The sequence below is a fragment of the Pleurodeles waltl genome, chromosome 7, assembly GCF_031143425.1.
Source record: "Pleurodeles waltl isolate 20211129_DDA chromosome 7, aPleWal1.hap1.20221129, whole genome shotgun sequence".
Lineage (NCBI taxonomy): Eukaryota > Metazoa > Chordata > Amphibia > Caudata > Salamandridae > Pleurodeles > Pleurodeles waltl.
In genome coordinates, this window is record NC_090446.1 from 753201284 (window position 1) to 753217871 (window position 16588).

At 42.1% G+C, this 16588-nt stretch overlaps 1 protein-coding gene across 1 annotated transcript in view; it reads right to left on the reverse strand.

Moving 5' to 3' along the window:
• SLC25A48 (solute carrier family 25 member 48) overlaps positions 1–16588 on the reverse strand; it is a 239477-nt gene that overhangs the window by 113168 nt on the left and 109721 nt on the right. Inside the window, exon 4 of the mRNA XM_069199229.1 lies at positions 536–788. Within this exon, the coding sequence (XP_069055330.1) occupies positions 536–788 (253 nt within the window). The remainder of the gene's footprint in view (positions 1–535; positions 789–16588) is intronic.

Here is a 16588-nt window from a genome sequence, read left to right on the forward strand (position 1 = left end):
CCCAAGGACAAAATAATCATAAAATCTGGTTGTTCTTGACTTCTAGCAATACATCCTGGGTGTCCGACTTTAGGAATTCCACCCCTGATTAACATTATTAGTAAGATGGCATTATGATTTATTATGTAAGCATATGTTATTTCATGATGTTGTGCTTTTTGGTGCTGTTACTTATTGGTATAAGATTTGTGAGGTTATAAGCATTGCTTTGCTGTACAACTTATGGTTTGCATGGCATGTGTATGAATAATGCTATATATAACTAATCATAATTGACAAATTAATGGTTCAATGAATAACTGTACCCTAACTGTGATTGTTTAAGTAGATATTTGTGTCCCAACCTCATGTGGGAAGCCAACTCCGCTGCACATGGCCATAGGCTATGTGGGGTGGGGACTACCCACCGAGCCAGACCATCTGTCAGACCCTGCAGCAAACAAATCGTTGGTTGGCCAACCCATAACCAGCAGCCATTACTCACTGTGCAAAATACAATTTATGTATACAATAGAATAATTAACAATTGTCTTACCTTTATTAGTAGATAATGTCTGCATTTGCAATCTGATTTTTACCAGATCCACTGGAGCACCAACTCCTACTGAAACAATGCCTGACACCATGCTGGCAACAGCCAAGTCTGAAATAGCTGGAGAATGTTTCGGTTTTCCATACCGATGCTGACTAATGAGTCTTAATGTGTTACTGAAGATTCCAAACACGACAGAGTTGTAAATTGCAATGGTAGCTAATGGAAAACACATCCCTTTAAAGAAACCGGCAACCTATCACCAACAAAAAACAAATGTTAAGAGGAAAGCATTCAGGTAAGTCATTTACCATTTTTTAAACAATTCTTTTTTCAACATTATTAACAAATATACAGGGAACATCTTTGATTTTAACCTCTCGAAGAAGTTTCTCAAAAGCGGGAAAATATAATTATATACAAAAAAAAAAAAAATCAATTATATTAGTACTGGATCACATTAAAATAAGAATCATGTTAGGAGCAGGCGTTATGCTCCAATCTGACACAATAAGTCTCAAAAGAGGAAAAGAATATAGGACGTTGAGTGGTGGTCCAGGATATGATGTTTATATGTACATGGTATTTATATACTGCGACCAAGGGTGAAAGGAAACACAGCACAGCACGTCAAAGACATTAATTTGTGATTGGTCGAGTAGCTTATTTTTAGGCGTGAAAATGGGCTGTTACTAAATTCTGGTAAATAGTTCTTTAAAGAAATATGACTTCAGCTCATTCATAAATTGGTAAATTATACTTTTTAGTCACACGTCTCAATCGTTATTCCATTTTATGGAGTATATATTGCATCATGATAGCTAGCATCACTCACGCCAACAATACATTTCTCATAGGATGCTCCGGTTGCACAGCAAGAATAGTGCTTGTGCAACATGGGGCCGTGTACAATAGAAGGATATCAAATATAACAATCATTCATAATACATTAAGTTAGGGTATCACTCAGTTTGCCTTTCAACGTATTCCTATTCCTCGATGATGTTCTTAATGTTCGCAAAAGCTTCAACGGATAGCCCAAATATCTTTGGTGAAAAGATAGAACTTTACACTTTTTAGCCGGCTTCCAATGGTCGCTCTATCACAGTAATCTGTGTCTCAAGGATAAATGTACTAGAAGTCGCATTTCTGTCGTCTCTACAAGTGAAATGGTCATGTTCTGGTTGGTATATGGATATGCTTGGCTTGTTGGCTATCAAAAAACACATAAGAGCACTGATATTTGGACTTTCAGTTTGAGTTTTGGGATGTGTGATTTGGAGGCATTTAGTGGGGCCCTTTAGCGTGCTAAATAGATGTATGTTATTCCACTTGTAAATTCATCCTTCCTGGCTTTCTTTCAAATTTAGAGTTATAGAAAGGCAATAATATATTAGCATCCAGTACATCAGTGGGATAAAAGTCAGAATTAGTGCATGTAATTTTAACAGAAATAATTTATTTCAGCCCTTACTGCTATCTTAGTAGGCAAATAGATTTCTGCTTAGATCTGAAAAAACATTAACTATGCCTTTAAAGCAAAGAAATCTGTTTTGAAGAAGGAAAACGATGAGACAATTAAGCCACTAAAAATAATAGTCTTAATTCAGATTGTCCTCTAGCAGCCTCTACATCTAGGAGTATTAGACATTTTTTTTGAATAAACACTAGTTTCAAAAGCCTATAGCTGCAGAAATCGCTTTGTCAGCTGCCACAGGTGTTTGTCTCCGAGGAAGAGGCACCTCATGCAATAAACGTTGCTGTCTGACACCCATAGCTTAAACCGTGAGAGCAACAAGCTTCTATGAGACATCCTCTAACTATGGAGTTGTACTGAATTTTGGAATAAAGAGTGGCAATTGATGGATAGGTGGAACATTGTTTAATCTGTGAAAATAAGTGCCAGGGCCCTCGTCAGGAGGCTACTGCTGCAGGCACCACCCACTGCCCTTGTCAGCTGCTAATTACAGTACCAACAGAACTACTAACCCTCACATTCCTGCAAGTGTGACAATTCAGACTATTTCTGCCCCCCAACGCTATAAGAATTGCTTCGGTGGCGGGCAGAAGTAATTTTAAATGTATTTTTGAATTAGTAAACATTTGTTATGCCCATCTCTAAATTAGACAACCTGTGCCACCACGTGACAGACTGTCATAACTGCTGGTATTGATAAGTGCTGGTGCCAAAGACCGGAAACCACTGGCTCGTATTCAGCACTGAGTTGGAATCAATCGCTGAAGATCAGCACCGGACAATTCCATCTTAGAAACATTATTAATTATGCAATCCACCCTTGCAGCGATACTCGAGGCCTTTGCATTATCTCTCAGATGCAGCCCAGGTAACAGAAGTGAGATCATTAATTATCTCTAGACTGGACTATGCCAATGTCCTGTTTTTCGGTTTGCAAATTGACGAACCGACTACTAGTTATGCAGAATATGGTGGTTCGCCTTTTGTTTAAAATCCTTAAATGTGCAAGGGTGTCTCTGTTTCGAGAAAAACTGCACCGGCTGCCCGTGCGTCAACGCACTATCTGTAAAGCGTTATCATTGGTACATCAAGGTCTCTATGAACGGGACCAAATTATCCGAATGAGAGGATGATTGAATACTGCGCCGCGCGACCACTTCGTTCCAGTTCTGATGGTTTACTAGTTGTCCCTCTCTTCAAAAGACAGTGCGTGGCGGTTCTTCTTTCACAGTTTTGCCTGCCAAGGCATGGAAGCAGCTTCCTGCTCATCTTAGATCTATTAAATCTATTGTGAAATTTAGGAAAGAACTGAAGGCCTTTCTTTTTAAGCACGAGTGAGCTAGGCCCTGCCTGTTATGTCTCGCCTTTACTCGTACCTTAAGTGCCGAGACACTCTTTGAGTAGCTGTGCGCTCTGTAAACAAACCACGTTCATTCATTCATTCACTTCATCGTCACAAAATCAATCTGTGTAAACAAGGATACTGTGATCTATGAAGACAGATTGAGCATAGACAAATAGCATGATAAACAGATAATGGCCATATAAGTGGAAGATTCACACCTGAGTAGTCACACCGAGTATATTTCACAAGTCCAATGTAGAGCAATAAATTATGTTGCCACTCACATGAGACATTCGAAAACTCTTCTAAACTATTAACAAGCTAAAAGTAATGGGATAACCAATAAAGCAGATGACAAGAGTAAGAGTAGCTCTACGACAACAAAACCAACTTTGACGACTCTTTACATAAGAAAGCTACCCGCCGATTACCAGATAACGTGTCAACCTAAACTGAACTCAAGGCAATGGTGTAACCTGAAACTAGAAGCAAAGGAAGATTTCGATCAAACACTTCAGAAGCTGCTTGCTAGAATATAAATACCGAATGCTAACATTAGTTTACACAAATATTGTCCCTTTGGGTGTTGATTTTCTACCATTAACTCCAATGGGGCAATATGTTTAAAATCAAAATTTAGGACAAGATGATGATGGCAGGCAATATTTTGACTATGATATTCTAATACAACACCCACTGCATGTATAATGTACATTTTGTATCAACACATGCCTTTGGGAGTGTGGACTATCAGTTAAGATATACAGTAGTGACTGGAACAATAATCCATCTGTGGAATACAAATATAACAATAATCCATCTGTGGGATACAGACATAACTAACTACTGTTTATTGTGGGGGACTGTTTTTGGGGAATACTCTCAGAGTAAGTGTGTTAGTGATTGGGGCTTATTGTTTTCACCTTTTAGAGTGGGGCACTTTCAGCTGCCGGATTGGGTGACTGTCTAGTCAACAGAGGAGGAAACTATTTAGTCAGGATGCTGGTGCCACTACACCGCCATTGTGCCAAAGGCAAGTCCTTCTGCATCCATCCACATACCGACCACACACAGCACCAACTATGCTGCTGATTGCCCTATCGTACTTCTCCCACCAGATCCCTTCAACCTTATTTGCAACCTTCTATTGAGGTTATTATTAATATGGTCCTTGCCCATTCTAATTTCTTCATTTTAGGAGATTTTGACATGCAGGATGAGGGAGACCTAGCACTCAAGGAACTTCAATGGTCCTGCAACATTTTGGGTATGTAACAACTAGTACAAGGCCCTACCCATCGGGGTGGTCATACCCTAGATCTCATCTTTTCTACAGAGGTACTAATTATTAAGGGATACACCCTTCCCCTCTGCTAGACTGACCATGCATTAGTAACCTTCCATCTTCATGGAAGGGAACCTAGTTCATCTAAGCTGAACATAGTTAGACAACGATCTGGCAGGGCATGGAACAAATTCAAACTCAGCAAGTCTACAAAAGCCATACTATTTAACTTGTGTAATATTGTTGACTATGGAAGTCTAATGGAAGAAAACTGTAAAGCTCTAGATGGTAGAATTCTAGAAACCCTTGATGCAGAAATACCAATCCACAATTTGAAAGCTCCCTCTAAACCCTCTTTCCCCTGGTATAACACTTCCCTCAAAATACTAAAACAAGCTTGCAAGAAAGTGGAGAGAATGTGGCGCCCCTCCTGCATAGAGGAGGACAAAAAGACCCTAAAGAACTCTTTATATGAATATAAGAGGGAGACTGACAAAGCAAAAGCACATTATTATGCCATTTCCAACCTTGCTGCCCCAAATAATGTCAAAAAGGTTTTTGACAATATGCAAGAGGTCTCTAATCCGGAATGCCTGAATCAGGATATTGAGTTGTCATATGCAAACTGTGATAACCTTGTTGAGTAAAAAAAAAAAATCAGCAGGATTCTGGAGAATATCAGGGATTCCCATCAGCTGAGGGAACCCAGCTTAACTGCTGTTTCCCCTATAGGTAGTGCAACTATAGCATTACCTATTCTCACCAAGACTGACATTTCTTCAAGGGCAAATTCCCTCATTGGCCACGGGGACAAGTTTGAACCTTTTGGGCCTTTAATGGAGGAAAATGTTCATACTATTGCCATGTCTACTTCCTCAGGTTCGCCACTAGACCCTCTACCTCATAGGATGTGGAAAGAACTAGCTGATGAACTATTCCCACCACTATTGCAAATTAGCAAATAGTTACTTGAATCTGGCCAGAGTTACTCCTATTTTGAAAATTCCTCCTTGGACTCATTGGTCCTTAGCACCTACAGGCTATCTGTTAGACTTGGCATCCTTGGTGTGGTCTTCCCCTAACCTTTTGCCTCTGCTTTCTAGGTTGTTTCTGTGTGCTGGACTCTGTTTTTGCTGTTTTATTTCCTCTGAACACTTTACCACTGCTGACCAGTGCTAAAGTGTAAGTGTTCCCTGTGTAAATTATATATGTAATTCGCTTTCCATGATTGGCATATTTGATTTACTAGTAAGTCCCTAGTAAAGTGCACTAGAGGTGCCTAGGGCCTGTAAACCAAATGCTGCTAGTGGGCCTACAGCACTGGTTGTGCCACCCACATGAGTAGCCATGTAAACATGGCTCAGACCTGGCAGTGTCTGTGTGTGCAGATTTAAACTGCCACTTCGACCTAGAAGGTGTGCTCACTTGCCAGGCCTAAACCTTCCCTTTTCCTACATGTGAGACACCCTGAGGTAGGCCCTAGGTAGCTCCATGGGCAGGGTGCAGTGTATGTTAAAGGTGGGACATATACTGATGTGTTTTACATGTCCTAGCCATGAAATACTGCTAAATTCAGTTTTCATTGTTGCAAGGCCTATCTCTCTCATAGGTTAACGTGGCGACTGCCTTTAAATATTATTAAAGTGAAAATTCCCTTTGGGAGCAGGTAGAAATGTGGAGTTTGGGGTCTCTGAGCTCACAATTTAAAAATACATCTTTTAATGAAGATGGTTTTTAGATTGTTAGTTTGAAAATGCCACTTTTAGAAAGTAGGCATTTTCTTGCTTAAACCATTATGTGACTCTGCCTGTTTGTGGATTGCCTGTCTGGGCCAGGTTGGTAGTTGGGCTGTTTGTGAATCCCCTCTAGACAGTGAGACAAAGGGAGATGGGTGTAGCCTGCATATCCTGATGATCTGTGCTAGAGTGGAGGGAGGAGTGGTCACTTACACCTGAATAGGTAGTGCCTGCACTTTCACAATGCAGCCTCCAACCCCCTGGTGTGTGTCTGGGGCCAGCCATGGGCAAGTCAGGATCTTGTGAACAACAGAGACTTTCCTTTGAAGTAGGCCTACTTCAAAGGCAGAAAGGGGTACAAGTATTGGACCCAAAACCCCTGAAAGTCAGATTACTTCTGGAACCAAGAGGGACATTTGCCCAAGAGAAGAGCCAGAGAGCTGGAGGAGGAGTACTGCCCCTTTGCCTGTAACTGTGCTTTGCTGGGTTGGCCTCCAGTAGCTGCATCTGCCTGAGAGAGGACAAAGACTGACTTTTGTGTGATTCCCCCTGGTGAAGAATCTCCAAGGGCTTGAACTGAGCTTGCCTCCTGTTGTTGAAGTCTCAGGGACATCAAAGACTTCTCTCTGCCAGCACCTGGACTGTCTGCTGAGACTTCTTCCCTGCTAAGTGGTGCCCTATCCTGTCTCTGGACCCTTGAAAGGTGAAGCTGGTGGAAAAGGACAGAAATCCAAGCACAGACCACCATGCGGGGAAACTTTTGGCGCACCATCTGCAACACGGCTGATAAACGATGCACCGCCATCCTTGCAGTTAAAATTGTCACTCCACCTGCATCGCAGCTGGGATATCGACGCATCGCAGCTGAATAAACGTTGAGCAACACCCGCTACTGGCTGCTGATAATGACGCAAGCCCCACGCAGCGTGGTTTCCTGACACCGTGCAACCATATTTCAAACACAACATCGCTGGGTGTGAAAAATCAACGCAAAGCCTGCCCGGACCTGAGGTGCCTGTCTGGGAAACAATGCATCAGTCTCTTGCGGGAGAGAGGAAACAACGCATGCCGACCCGACCGGAGAAGGAACGACATACGGTCTCACTTGCAAGTGAGAAATTGACGCCTCGCTTTATTTTTTATGCTAACCAGGTACTTTGTGTAACAACAGTATTCTCACTGTTTTCTGAGGATTAAGACTCTTATTCTTTTGAAAATTCATATCTTGACTTGTGTATGTTGGAATTTTTTCATTCTGGTCTTGTTTAATTTAGATACATATTATCTGTTTTCTTAAACTGGTGTGGTGTCCATTTTGTAGTGTTTTCACTGTATTACTGTGTGTGTTGGTACAAATACTTTACACATCGCTTCTGAAGTTAAGCCTGCCTGCTCATGCCAAGCTACCAAGGGGTGAGTGCGGGTTAACTGAGGGTGATTCTCCTTTACCCTGACTAGAATGAAGGTCCTTGCTTGGACAGGGGGGAACCGGACTGCCAACCAAAGACCACATTTCTAACAATATCCCTCCTGCCCTACACACTTAAAGTACTGGAATGATTTGTCAGGAAAAAACACAGCATGTTGAAGACCACACCCTCCTAGAGGAGGAAAAGTTTGGTTTTAGACCTGGTAATGGGAATGAATCCACTCTGCTCCTGGCCATGGATGAACTTAAGATGTTAATAGATGGTCGCCAGTCAGCGATCCTGATTCTGTTAGATCGTTAGGCGGCATTTAATATGGTTAACAATACTATACTCCTGCTTCTTGCTTCAACTGAAGTATGCAGCACTCAACTGGTTGTGCTCCAATTTGTTGGAACCGTGTCAGACTGTTGCTCTTCCACCTTACCACTCTGACTTTAAGAGTTTGAAACATGGAGTCCTGCAAGGTTCGGCTTTTAGTCCAGTTTTGTTCAATATTCATATGAGGCCACCAATTACTCTCATAAAAACCCACAATGGTAGACTAGTCAACTATGCTGATGATAATCATTAACCTTGTCATTCAACAGCAACCAGCAGGCTGCTGTCAATGATTTCCATACCTGTATGAATGACATAATCAGCTGGCTAAACTGTAACTCCATTAAATTTAATGGATCCCAAAATGAGCTCTTGTGCTGCTCAGAAAATAAAGTCCCTGTTGCACTTCCATCAAATTTCAGCTCAGCACCAATAGAAGAAAAGCTGATATAGACTGAATCATTCCGCAACTTGGGTGTCACCTTCAATAACAAGTTGCCCATGGAATGTCATGTGAATAAAGTTGCTGGCACTTGCTTTTTCGCTACTTTGGGGTCTCCAGAAAATCCTTCCGCTCTTGCCCTCCACTACTAAAACTATAATTCTATGCAGTGTAGATTATTGCATTGCCCTCCTGCTAGGAGTGCCGGAATATTTGCTAAACAGGCTACACAGAGTCCAAGTCTCCACTGCCATATTGGCATTGAATAGACCCAGGAAAGCGTCAGCTTCTAGTGCACTGAAGGATCCTCATTGGTTACTGTTGTGACAGGGGATAGTCTTTAAATCACTGTGTATTATTTTCAAAGCTCTCCAAGGCCATGGACCAGCACCCCTGCAAAACAGAATAAAAAGATACTCCCTTAGGAGGAGTCTCCGCTCATCCACAACCATTATTGTCTGTATTCCTAAATTTAGGAAGACAAGGTGGGTGAGCTTTCATGGTTAGAGCAGCTCAGCTCTGGAAAAAGCTCCCTGCCTCCCTTAGATCTCTGTCTCGTCTTTTGCACTTTAGAAAAGCCCTAAGAACATGGCTTTTCCCAAATTAAACTCCCCCTTCTACACTTTTAGAATCTTTTAATTGCAGCATTTTTCTTTTCAGTCCCAGTAGATGTTTTTTGGGCCAGGATACCAGTATGGTGACAGTGCACTATATAAATGTTTTAAATAAATAAAATTAAGAGAGATGACCCCCTTCTTCCCACCACTGCTAGGCACAGCAAGGAGGACATTACATAGAGCCCCCACCTCTGTTTGTATTGCAGGACGTCAGATGGTGTAGCAGGCTACGTCTTTGACACTAAACTGTTGATGAATGCTGCTTTCCAATGACAAAACAATTTCTTGTTTGGCTTACTATGGAAACTAAGAGTTAAATGGGGCCAAAAGAAGACCAATCATGCAGCCAAATCTTGTAAATTGAAACACAGGCTGTTAGGATTCTGCCATCCTACCACTAGATGTCACTCATGTGGACTTTTACAAACCTGCCTTTAAATTCAGTGATCAATACACACATCAACACTTGTAAATTTGTTTATGCTAATGTGGCCCAATGAGGCCAAAATCACTGAACCAGATTCACAAAGTGGTGCAATGCATGCATTGCACCACTTTCTAACCCTTTGTGCTACATTATGCCTGCGCCAGGGATAATGAATTCAAAGGGGGCGTTCCCCCATTAGGGGCCGAAAAAATGGCACAAAGAAATCTAAGAGATTTCTTTCCCTCAATTTTTCGACACTTTGTACGCTCAGAGGAGGCGTTAAAAGGAGGCACCCCATTGTTTTCAATGAGCCACAATGGGCTTTGCAGGATTAGCATCAATATTTTTTATGCTAATCCTGCAAAGCTCCAAACTAGTGTCAAAGATTTTGACACTAGTTTCCCTAACTACTGCCATGGTGTTTTGTATCTTAGACAGTACAGGGGATGCCAGGAAAGTGGCACTGCACTTAAATCACCCCCTTAGTGCCTGATTACAATCTTGGTGGATGGGATACTCCGTCACAAATGTAATGAATATTCCATCCGCTGCATTACAAGTTACAGTGAATATAATGGAACTTGTCATACGATGGACAGGGTATCTGTCACATTTATAATGGAGTATCCCATCAGCCAAGATCGTAATCAGGCCTTTAGTTTTGCTCCAGCTTTTAGTCCAGGTTTCTTTTTTACTTCCCAGATGGATTATGGCACTTGTGGTTCTCTCAGTCTTCAGCCCCTTTCCAGATCATGTCCTTGTGGTGATTTCCTGTTCATTAGATTTCTTCCTGGATCCTGCAGTTATCCTGATCCTTTCATATTTGAATTCTGGACCCTCCTCTATATTTTTTCAAAATTCATATTCTGTTCCAAGTTTTCCTATTCCATCTCACATCTCCTGGTTTACCTGATCTTTCCTTCTCAAGGGCCCAGTTCAGCCTTCCCTTCATCTTTGGTTCCATGATTTCCTGCACCTGGTTAAAGCTGTTCACCTGGCTTTCTCTCAGCACCTGTGCTCCTCCCCGGAGCCTCCAGCTATTTCAGCCCTGTGAGTGCAGAGTGCAGCAGCTTGCAACTGACTTCTGTTTGATCGTCTTGTTCTCTCTTGTGTTCCTGCTGCTATTATTATTGGTTTGTTCCTTGATTTTGTTTCCCTTTTCCCTGTACCCATTTTCCTGTTTGTGGCTATTTGTAGTATCTGTTTCTGTCCCTTGTTGTCCTGCATTACTGTTCCTGTATTAGTCGTTGATCATAGTCTTCTCTGAACACTCTTCTAGATCTGTCCTGCCATATGGAGACTTCTTGCCTTGTGTTCTGGGTTCCTGTTTGGCTGTATATTTCTGACGTGCCTTGTTTGAGTGTAGATCTTTCCTAGGCTTGTTTTCAGTACTCAGTTCTCAGTATTACAGTTCTGTTCCATGTTGTTCTGTCTTATGGCTATGTTGTAGTTCTGATTATCTTAGCTTCCAACCGTGCCAGTTAAACTCCAAGGTTTGTGCCTTTGGCATATAGAACCACCCAGCACTCTTTCTCAATAGGAGTTGCTGACTCTCTTACAGATGTCTGTGAGATAAATCTGCTCCTTGCTATTGTATACAATCTTTTCACATCACAGAGAATGCTGCAGAGGAGTAGGCAAACTATAATTTATGATTGTTTATCGTTTCACTGCTTTATCTTCCTGTTGTTAGTTCTTGTGTTTTACCTGCAGATGTATAGTTTCTAATTCACTGCCTGTTCCAACCCTCTGCAGTCCTCAACTTCTGTCCTATTTCCCTTCCAGCCTTGAGGTACTCTCTTCTTTATATTACAGTCTAGTTATGCAGTCTTTTCCCAGTCTCCTCCAGCTAGACCCCTGAAAGATCATTCCACTTGATCTCTGACACCAGCAATCCAACAGACACTAGATTTCTGACATACTCAGATTAATTGTTATTTGTAAGAAGCTTCAAACATTTTCTCCATGCGTCCACTAGAGATGAGGGAGATACTCACAAGTGCATAGGTAGATAATGCAACCCTGGCACCACTGACTGCGTGTCCCAAAGTACATTGGCACTGGCGTGAATAAACAACAATAACATATATGCAACAAGTGCTTTGGCACAGGCACGGATATGTAAAACTATTACACTGGTGCTAGCAAAGGATATGTGGAACAAGGTGAGCAACAGAGATGTGTCTATCAAGTACTATGGTATTAGCAAAGGATAAGTACACAATAGCCTCTTCTTGACGATCTTTCCCACATCTGCACAGCCTTTCTGGACAAGTGGATGTTTGCAGAGTGAAGGTATAAGGCACCAAAGGTCTGCTGGATTATGCTAGGTTCCGACAAGCATAAGACTTTGTTTTGCTGCTTCCAATAGTTTTGGAATTGTTCCAGAGGACGTGGATATGGTTGTTATGTACACTTCCTAAAATGGCCTCTGCAGGAATGAGAATGCTTGAAGGAACTCCCTAATAGCCTTATGAGTGGATAAGCCATTCTTGCACAAGGATCAACGGAGCTCAGAGAGCACAGTTTCCCTCCAGGTAAGAGATGCAATCCTTTAGTCCCTTGGGTGACAAATGGGGATTGTGATCGCCCTTGTTTGCAGCTTGTTTTGGATGGTTGTTCTTGCTTGGTGTTATATCTTGGTCAATCTGTTGGCTGCTATACTGTGATGTGTTGCTGTGCTGCCAGGTTCTGCGCACGTTGGTAAAGGATCAAAGCCAGAACCAAGATATGTGCATTTCATGTGTTGCATATGTTAAGAGATGGGTTCGTGTGGATTCCAATGAGGATGTTGCCTTGCACCACAACTCAGTAATGGTATAGAGTGGTGAATAGTCACTATGTTCTGTGGCAGCAATGGTAAATACCAGCCACTGGGATGTTTGTATTTTGCTTTATCTTAAATAATGTTCTATGCTTTTTAGTAGTTTCGCCCAATGTCAGGCCCAGCGTGACTGTCCGTGAACTCTCACAGCCAGGTTGGTAAAAGTTCATCATCAAGATGTGAAGCCCTCCTGCCTGGGGCGGGCTGTCACATGCTTCAGTCCCGAGAGCATGAATGGATGTGCATCAGCAAACAAGCAAAGGGTGCTGGAAATATCACAATATAGAACACGTGTTATGGTTGACCCACCTCCAAACATGAGGGTTCACTGAATGATGACATTAAAACCAGAATCATTCAACATTTGTCAGATATCATGTAACTGGTGGTAGTCGCAAATTATACATGGAATAACATAGTCAAAAGTCTGCATATCAGAGTCATCTGAATCAATATTATACAAATGACGAAATGTGACAAAGAAATCGCCAGGAATTTGACTACTGTTCATAATGTCATTTCCATTGACTTTAAATGCACGTAAGGTGTAACCTGCTGTCCTAGAGTGTCCAAAAAGAAGCATGTTGAATACTAATATATAAATATATTGATGATTATAAGAGAACAAAGGATTCGCTTCGGACAGACATCAAATAGACAACAAAAGCAAAGTTTGAGTTGTCTATGATCCCTGGTATTCATTTTATGTTATCCGTGGTCCCCCAAAATCATTTTCCCTTTCTTTCAGTTAATACGCAGGGGCAAGGACTAATGAAGGGGCCATGCATAATAGGGCCTGTACTCCCTGTCCAAAGTAAAAAAAAATATATATATCTGGCTACCTGCGACCCACCAGCCATAGTGTCTTCCCTTCTCCCTCCACAAAGCTGCACTCTCTCCTCTCCATTAGAGAAGAGAGCCTACACTACACTTACAGGCTTTTAGAGAACCCTGTCAAAGCAACATAGAATTCCTTGATGCTGTTGCTATGTCATAGCAATGAATAACCAGATTTAAAATCTAGTATGTATGGTAGTGGCTCCAAATCAGAACCATATGTTGGATACCATGGATGTTATTCACCGAGAGATTCTGAGTGACATCAAATAGACAAGGTGAGTGAAGCTCGAGTTGTCTATGATGTGACTCAGAAACCCGAGGTGAACAGCGCTCACCATGTCACATCACAACAGTGGTTGACAGATTCGGATCGATTATGCACGCTAAAGTTTTTCAATGGAAGCCATAAATAGAAAAACAAACCAATACACCTAAACGTTTACTGATTTAACATAAATGCTGCAGTATGCTGTGGCCAAAACGCACAGTTTCAAGCTAAACTTTCTAACCTTGTACTTTTTGTCTTCCCTGCATTGTATCAGAAAGAAGGAAAAAACACGGAACGTTATTTTTAAAGAAAAAATAGATGCAGTCGTCTAATGCAACGATTGTCACATTAACTGCTCGCATATAGTTGTTCTTTACAAATAACATCCAGTTACTTTCCTTCTGTACGGATGTAGGGACAATAATTCAACGGAGGCAACACGGTGCACACAAACCATGAATAATAATGAATAGGAATATGAGGGAATGATTAATAAGGAACAATAATACTCTAGAGGCATGATGAGTTCGCACTGTCGAGAAATGTTCAGTAAGGAGCAGAGTTGCCCGAGCTATGATTTATTTAGCTGCCCTTAGACATATTAGCACCATTATCTGGGCCGTGACCAATAGGAAGCAGCACTGTGAGGCCACAACCAATAAGAAGCAACATTGTGGGGTCGCGATCAATAAAGAGCAGTCCTCTAAGTCCATGATCCATAGGAAGCAGCACTGTGGAACCATGATCAAAAGAATCACCAATGTGGCCCATGATCAATAAGAAGAAGGATTGCGGGGCAGCAGCTCTGTGGGGGCTGTGATCAACAAGGGGCAGCATTCTAGGGCTTGATCAAGAAGGTACAATACCATGCGGCCATGAGCAATACAAACATCACCGTGTGTCCGTGATCTGTAGGAAGCAGCACTGTGGGGTCATTATTAATACATATCAGCACTGTGGGGCCAAGATCTGTGGGGCTATGATCAACAAGCAGTAGGTTTGTGGGGGATATAATAATTAAGAAGCAGGGCTATGCAGTCCATGATCCATAAAGCTAAGTACTTGGGGCAAGACTGGTAATGACCAGCAGTCGTAGAGCGTCAGTCTCCAAATTTGGAAGAGAAGTGTTTTAAATTGACAATGATTTAATGTGAACTGTGAAAACGTAGCATGGCCCAGCATCATATCAACAAATGTTGATGCAGTATTAATGGAGGGAAAAAATCAAAGAAATGCATAGCAGTTAACTGGCCCCTTGTGCTACAGTTTATTATCAGATTTATTAACATATGAGGCTGAAGGTGTTTAGTTGGCTCAAAATAGTTTCCAAAAGGCTTAGTGCTAAAGGCTGAAAATGTCTGTGTCTACCTGCAAGCCATCCTGGTGGCATGCAGGCATTTTCAGCTGTATAAATAAACAGCTTTATATGTAAATGGTCGGCACCTTTCCCCTCCAAATCTGGTAAATCTATCAATGGAGTTTGAGAACACCTCACGCCCTGACAAATAGTGATTCATCACACAGTAGGTGAGTGGCTTGTATAATGTTTCGTAAAGGTTTAGTAATTTTAGGGGCAAATTTAAGAAAAGTGGTGCTGCACCCAGTGCAGCGCCACTTTTCTTGCGTCCCTTAGTGCCCCCCTACCGCCACCATGTGTGTGCCTGTTTTTAAAATATAGGGCACCATCGCGCAGGGTAGGGGCAATAACGTCAATATTTTTTACGCTACTGATGTACTGTTCAGGGTTAGCACCAACGTTTTGGTGCTAACCCTGAACAGTACATAAGGGCCCAGTGTAACCAATGGTGTGCCCCCTTTTAACTCCTGCTCTGAGACCGTGCAGGACTCAAACTCCAGGACTAGAACAGATATGTAAATACCAATATGAAGGGCTCTCGAACTAACCACACATAGGGCCCAATTTAAAATTTGGCGGTTGGGCCATCCTTCGCCAGGGCGATGGAGTTAATTTCTCCATAGCTCTGGTGGATGTCCCAAGTGCCAAATTTTGAAATGTATGTCGGGCCAACAGACATTGACTGGAACCACAGTCAAGGCAGTTCCTGATGCTGTAAGACTCCGTCAAACATGACAGAGCAGTCAGGCAAAGTTAATTATTTTTTATTTTCAAGAAAATCCCAAAGTAGAATTTTCTTTTTGAAAATTAAAAAAACGATTCCCCCTTGCCTTGGGAGTTGCCTTGGGGGGCATGGTCCCATATTACCAGGGGTTTCCTGGTAGTGCCAAGCAGTGAAAACTGACCTGTCTGTCTACCCAACTAAATTAGATGGTTGAAAATACAGGTCAAACTCCAACGGCAGAGACAGATTAGACTTTGATGTCTGCCAGCATTTAAACCAGGCAGGAAGACCACGAAGGAAAGGGTACTCGTAGGTGGAGATGCTCAGCAAATGATGGTCGAGTTTGAAACCCTTTGGCTAGAATCTCGGGGAAAACCACAGTCATGGGCTGCACAAAGTGCGAAGACGTCAAGTAATTAGAAAATACTGTGCTTTATCACACAACAGTAATGAAACCTAAAAGAATTAATCAACACATGTTGCGGCCGGGCTTCTCTAAACTCACTTTCAGTTTTTTAGGAGAAATCCATTTAAAATGAATAACTCTTAATTCAGAGCAATGTCCTAGCTCAAAGTGGTAGTCAGGGCCAGCACACATTCTGGCCATTGCCAGGGGTTGCATTGTCTACCTCAATTACTCTGTTTCATAAAGTAGGCCTGAAGGTGGATTTAATATCCTTTGCCTGATGTGCCCAGCCGCAGTTCCTCCGCAATGGCAGAAGAGAGTCACCTCACTAGCTCAGAGCCAACAGCTGAAAAATAAGATTATACTTTATTATTGTTTTATTCTTCAGCTGCTGGCTGAGCCAGAGTGTGCAAGGAGGGATGGGGCTGTGCCATGGGAGGGGGGAGGAGTGGAGTGGATTGCACTTAGGCTTCTCCATCCTAGCTGTATTTGACAGGTGGGTTGGAGAAACAGCACAGACTCCCTGTGCCTGAGCGAGTGGTTAACCAGCCTGCTTAGGC